The sequence below is a fragment of the Etheostoma spectabile genome, unplaced genomic scaffold (genome assembly GCF_008692095.1).
Source record: "Etheostoma spectabile isolate EspeVRDwgs_2016 unplaced genomic scaffold, UIUC_Espe_1.0 scaffold406, whole genome shotgun sequence".
In the NCBI taxonomy this organism is placed as follows: Eukaryota; Metazoa; Chordata; class Actinopteri; order Perciformes; family Percidae; genus Etheostoma; species Etheostoma spectabile.
The window spans coordinates 220,981-227,763 of record NW_022605605.1 but is presented as its reverse complement, the minus strand read 5'-3'; the positions used below and the strand labels follow the sequence as shown (position 1 = coordinate 227,763).

The 6,783-nt window shown below is 49.7% G+C and overlaps 1 protein-coding gene across 1 annotated transcript in view; it reads right to left on the bottom strand.

Moving 5' to 3' along the window:
• Positions 1-6,783, bottom strand: part of LOC116686626 (titin-like) — a gene marked incomplete in the record, with an annotated part of 242,683 nt that overhangs the window by 67,041 nt on the left and 168,859 nt on the right. Inside the window, 6 exon segments of the mRNA XM_032511647.1 lie at positions 336-641; positions 1,471-1,755; positions 1,844-2,164; positions 2,335-2,532; positions 3,240-6,011; positions 6,376-6,669. Coding sequence (XP_032367538.1) covers positions 336-641; positions 1,471-1,755; positions 1,844-2,164; positions 2,335-2,532; positions 3,240-6,011; positions 6,376-6,669 — 4,176 coding nt within the window.

Genomic DNA, 6,783 nt, shown 5'->3' with positions numbered 1-6,783 from the left:
CACACACACACACTCGCTCTCTCACATACACACTCTTTAACATATACACACACTCGCTCTCTCTCATACACACTCTTTAACACACACACACACACACACACACATAACTATACATATATACTGTAGATATATATACACACACACACACACACACAGACACTCACACACACTGTAATTAAGCTAATGCATTAGAAATGAAGAGTCTTCCTCTGAATGCGATGGACCTCAGGTCTTTTTTTTCTACTGTTTTTAACAATGAAAAGTGCTTCACCAGTAAAATGTGTTCTTGTGATTGTTGTGAAAAAGGCGGAGAAGGGGTTAGGGCTGATACGTACTGACGGGGTCAGACGCCAGGTAGGACGTGGGCGAGACCCTGGGAACGCCGTTGCCGTACTCGTTGACCGCCGTGACCCTGAAGTAGTACTCCGTGCCGGGCGCCAGGCCGCCGACCTTGAAGGGGACCTTGTCCGTCTCCACCTCCGCCTTCACCATCGCCCACGTCTTGCGGTCGATCTGGCGCTTCTCCACCACGTAGTGTGTGATCTCGCTGCCGCCGTTGTTCTCGGGAGGAGTCCACGCCAACATGGCCGACGTCTGCTTGATGTCGGTGGCCTCCAGGTTCTCTACGGGTCCCGGGGTGTCTGTCAGGGGACACGTCAGTCAAACAGTTAGGGACACTCATGGTATGAAGACATATGCACGTTGCTTTGTAACTATGGGTGTGGTGAGTCGTTTTCTTCATAATGAATGGTAATAAAGACGAAGGGGCTGATCATGTATGGGCTATAATGGAGTATTTAAAAAAACATGAGGACAACATGGGGACAACTTGAGGGGTAAAGTTCTGCTTGGCTGGATAGGATATATGTACCACATGTGATTTGTTGAGACACATGCGACATCCAGGCCTTACCCAGGACCTATATATTATATATGATGTATGTCCAGGAGACATCCAGGTCTTACCCAGGACCTATATATTATATATGATGTATGTCCAGGAGACATCCAGGCCTTACCCAGGACCTATATATTATATATGATATGTCTCCAGGAGACATCCAGGCCTTACCCAGGACCTATATATTATATATGATGTATGTCCAGGAGACATCCAGGTCTTACCCAGGACCTATATATTATATATGATGTTGTCCAGGAGACATCCAGGCCTTACCCAGGACCTATATATTATATATGATATATGTCCACGTGTCCTCCAGGCCTTACCCAGGACCTATATATTATATATGATATATGTCCACGTGTCCTCCAGGCCTTACCCAGGACCTATATATTATATATGATATATGTCCACGTGTCCTCCAGGCCTTACCCAGGACCTATATATTATATATGATATGTCTACAGGAGACATCCAGGTCTTACCCAGAACCTATATATTATATATGATATATTATAAATGATAAATTATATATGATATATGTCCACGTGTCCTCCAGGCCTTACCCAGGACCTTGACGCTGACGAACACGGCCTTCTCCCCCGCGGTGCTGCGCAGCGTCAGGCAGTATTTGCCCGAGTCGTTGCGGGTGCTGTCGGGGATCACCAGGAAGGTCATGGTGTCGATGAGGTCCACCTTTCCCTTCCGCACCACGTTGTCGATGCCCATCCTCCTCCAGGTGACGGAGGGAGGGGGTCTACCTCTGATGGTGGCCCACAGCCGGATGGGACAACCGGCTCTGACCGTCAGGCCCTGCTTCAGGCTGGCGTCCAGGTCTATCTCCGGGGACTCTGGAGGAGCAACAGGCAGACCAGCGTCAGCTCATCTCAGGATCTGACATTTAATACAATTTAAGAGAAAACTCAGGGTAGTCCTCACCTTTGATCTCCTTGGGGATCACAGGGGCCCCCAGGTCACAGGGCAGACTCATGCCCACCTGGTTCTGGGCCGACACCCTGAACTCATACAGGAGCTTGTGGTCCAGACTGGAGACGGTGAACTCGCAGACCACCAGCTGGGCGGCCACGTTGCACCTCTTCCAGCCTTCGTCTCCTTTCTTGGCGCTTCCCTGCAGCCTCATCTCCACGACGTAGCCGATGAGGGGGGCCCCCCCGTCGGACACGGGCTTGGTCCAGCCCAGGGTGACGCTGGACAGGGTGCTGTCCAGGACCTTCATGTTGGTCGGGGGGGCAGGGGGCTCTGCAAGCACATTTAAGGATGTAAGTATTATTTCTGGAGCGCATTTGCACACAGCTTAACCCTTGGGTTGTTTCATTAAAAATTAATTGTGAAAATTAACGTGTGAGATGATGAACCCATGGATGGATGGATTTGTTAACACAATGAAAACATTATTATTAGTGACGTACCAACGGTGTCCTTGGCAGTGATGGCCCGTGAAGGCTTGCTCGGGCTGCCAACGCCAATTTCATTGACGGCCTTGACTCTGTACTGGTAGTCGTGGAGGGGCAGGAGTCCAGTGACCGTGAAACGGGTCGTTGGGACTGGATCCTTGTTGACGGGAGACCACCTAACGCCGTGCTCTTCAATCTTCTCCAGGAGATAACCTGTGTCGAGAATCAAGATAGAAGTTACACATAATGAACCCCCAGATGTAACAAAGACGTAGGAACCTACCACCGTTGTATTTGGCAATGTTTTTCAATTAACAGATTTTTGAAATATGTCACAAAAGACTTAATATTAACAGAAGGTTAAAGAAGCTTTTTGATTATCGTCTTTGTCTTTCCAAATACGTCAGATTTTGTTTGCCCTCTTCCTTTGACTCTAATGCAACGGTTAAAATATGATCCAAATGTGCGTTAATGTACATTAATACTATGCATTTTAGTTGTCTGGGTCCTGGTTTTTAATGTAGAAATCATTAAACTATTATTAACCGTTGTGTTGTCTTTCCTTCAACATGACAAAATTGTTGTCCATATCTCAATGTTTTAGTTGCTTTTTAAAAAAAGCATTACTTTTTGGGGGGTTTTCTTTCAACATTTTTATCATTTTTTCCCCCCAATGTCCCTTTTGTTCACATTTTGTCACTTTTCGACATTTTGGCCTGTTTTTCCAAAGTTTTTGACCCATACTTCCAGTGTTTTTTTTTGTAGTTTTTGTCACTTTTTCCAATATTTTTTATGTTTTTCCCCCCAATGTTTTGTCGCCTTGTCGATATTTTCAACCTCCCATATTTCTGATCTAAATAAACTTGAAGAAACAGGTCAAATCTGACCACAGGACAACATGAGGGTTAGAAATAGATGACCTGTGATTGGCTTTCCGCCGTCTTTGTCGGGCTCGGACCACTGCACGGTCATCTCCTCCTTGGCGATCTTGGTGACCTCTGGCGCCTCGGGGGCCCCGGGTACACTGAACTGGGTGCCGGCAACAATGGGTTCGCTCTCCACCGCGGGGCCAGAGCCCATCTTATTCTCAGCACGAACTCTGAAGATGTACTCGTTGCCCTCGATGAGACGGGTGACGTTAGCTTTGTTGGTGATGACAGCGTTGGTGTGGACGGACCACACCCCCCTCTTGGTCTCACTTTTCTCAATAATGTAGTTGTAGATATCGCAGCCACCATTGTCTTCTGGGACTTCCCAGGCCAAATGGCACCTGTCGGTTGTGACACCAGACACGACGAGGTCCCTGATGGGGCCGGGCCGGTCCAGCACATTCACCTTTGCGCGAGCAGAGCCGGTTCCAGCGCTGTTGGAGGCCGTGACGACATACACCCCGCTGTCAGTGCGCCTTGCTCCGGTGATCAGCAGCTTCGAGAAGTCAGTACCTGTTTCGACCGTATGCCTGGGGCCTTTCCTTATCTCCTTTTCATTCTCATCTTTGGTCCACTTGACATCGGGCTGGGGTTTGCCCTTCACTGTCGCCTCAATGGGAATAGAGTCTCCTGCCTTGACGACAAGCGTCCCGTCCAGCTGGATCTTGATTTCAGGCTCCACGAGCTGTTCCTTGACCAAAACTTCAGGTGTGGTCACCCAGTTACTCTCTCCTCCCTCGTTCTTAGTCTGAACTCTGAACTGGTAGATCTGGTTTTCAATGCATCTGTCAGCCATGAAGTAAGTCTCCTTGATAGCCCCCTTGTGAACCCTCTCCCACTCCTCTGCCTCCTTTGGCTTCTTCTCAACATGGTAACTCAGGTTGCGGCTGCCGCCATCATAATCTGGCTTCTTCCACTTGAGGAAGCAGAAGGTCTTGCCGATCTCAGAGATGTGGAAGTCATTGGGTTCACCAGGCTTGTCAATAGAATCAACCGCAAGCACAGGTGATTTGGTCTCAGTGGTTGGACCAGCACCGATCTTGTTCTCTGCGCTGACACGGAAGAAGTACTCGCAGCCTTCAGTGATAGGGGCTTTCAACAGGCGCTTGGTGCAATCGTTGGCCACGACGGTCCATCCTCTCTGGCTGGGCTGACGGCACTCAACAATGTACTGATTGATCTCAGTGCCTCCGTTGTCCTCAGGGTTCTCCCAGGAAACCACGCAGGATTTCTTGGTCACGTAACCCACTTTCAAGTTCTGGCATGCTCCTGGTATGTCCAAGACATTGACGATAATGGTCGCCTGTGCCTGTCCGCTACTGTTCTTGGCCAGAATGGCATATTTACCGTAGTCTGACCTGACTGCGTCATTGATGACGAGTTCACACAGAGGGTAGTTGTTGTTCATCTCAATGCGTTTCTCCCGGGTTACGGCTCTGGCATCCTTGGTCCATGTGATCTCTGGGTCTGGTCTGCCCTTCACTCTAGTGATAAGACTTATGATCTGACCTGCCCTGACCGTCAAAGCGTCGCGGCAGGACACGTCAACAACAACTTCAGGGGGCACCAGGATGTCTTTTGCGATGACCGTCTGAGACAGCTCCCTGGGTTCACTGTCTCCGACAATGTTGGTTGCTCTGACGTGAATTCTGTACTCCATTCCTTCAATGAGGCCCGGCACTCTGTAGGCGCACATCGGGATGAGTTCCTTGTTGATTCTGTCCCACTTGGTGGCTCCTGACTTCTGAACCTCAACCACATAGCCCAGAATTGGACTGCCTCCGTCTCTTGTTGGCTTTGTCCAGCAGATGTCGGCGTAGGACTTGCTCCAGTCCTTGAGTTTAAGATTGCCAGGTGGTCCAGGTTTGGTGATGGCACGAGTGGCCTTGATGGGGTCAGAGGTGAGAGAAGGCTCGCTGATACCAGCGACGTTCTCAGCAAACACTCTGAACTCGTAGCTATTGCCTTCAAACAGGCCAGAGACCCTGTATCTGAGGTCCAGCACAGGAGTTTTGTTGACACGGATCCACTTTCCGGTCATTTCTCTACGTTCAATCACGTATCCGCTGATGGGGCTGCCTCCATCGTAGTCCGGCAGGGTCCACTCCACTGTCACAGCATTCTCCGTGATATCAGAGCACTCTGGCAGGCCAGGTGGTCCAGGAGGGTTAAACATGTGCTTGGCAATAGTTGGAGGACTCTCAAGCCCTGCACCGAGGCCTATTCTGTTCTCTGCACGGACACGGACTATGTACTCCCGGCCCTTCTCCAGCCTGGACACTTTGGCCTTGGTGCTCATGCCACTGGAGCTAACAACTGACCAAGGCTCCCACGGCTTCTTCACGTCCTTCTTTTCCACAACGTAGTTGGTGATAGGCGTTCCGCCATCGTCCTTGGGCGCCCTCCATTGGATCATCATGTAATCAGGCGTGACCTCTAAGATATTGATGGGTCCGATGGGTGGACCGGGAAGATCCAGCACGGTGACGTGCAGCGCGACGCTCTTGCTGCCGGTAGGATTGGCCACGTGGAGGATGTACTCTCCGGTGTCTCCTCTCAGGGACTCAGGGATGCTGAGGACGGTGGAGTCTCCAGCTGACTCAATCTTAAAGCGGCCTTCAGACGCAATCTCCTTGCCGTCGGTCGTCCATTTGGCGGTGGGCAGGGGGATTCCTGTCATCTTGGCTGGGAGGACAATAGGAGTGCCAGCTCGGACCACTAGACCCTCGATAAGCTTCACATCGACTTCAATGGTTGGAGGCTCTGGAGGAAAAAACATAACAGAACAATATCAGGATGTTTCCAATGGTTATAGTTCCTTGAATACCTTCCTCTTGAAAAGATTGAGCAATTAGTTAAGTATGAAATTAATCGTCAACTATTTTCATCATCAACTAATCAGTTTGAACTTCTGTTATGTGACTCCTGTGAGATAGGAAACTGAATATCTTTGGAAAACACTGACATTAACTGAATAATCCGTTATCAATTATCTAAATACATGGCGATTAATTTAATAGTTAAAATGTATCAATTCATCTTGGCAGCTCTACTTTAACAGGCTGCCACTTTCCCCTGCAAATATTCATTGTAAATAAAGACTCCTAATAAGATTCCCGGTCCTTACGGGTCTTCTCCTGGCAGGTGATGGGGACACTGGTGTCAGGGCTGCTCACGCCGATGGCGTTCTGGGCCTTGACCCTGAAGCGGTAAGTCTTGCCCTCCACCAGGCCGGTAACGTGGGCGTGTTCGTTGCTCACGGTCTTGAAGGTGACCCAGTCGGTCTGGCCCTCTTCCTGGTGCTCCACGATGAAGCCGGTGATGTCACTTCCGCCGGTGCGGTCGGGCCAGTCCCACGCCAACCACACCTCGGTCTTCTCTGCGTCGGTGTGGTGCAGGTTTTTGGGTGGACCAGGAGGATCTGAAAGACATCAAGGGTAGAATTTACAGGGAAGCGCTAGAACTGTTGGGCCCCTGTAAATTAGACCTGCTCTATCTGTAAATTATAGAGAGGTCTAGACCTGCTCTATCTGTA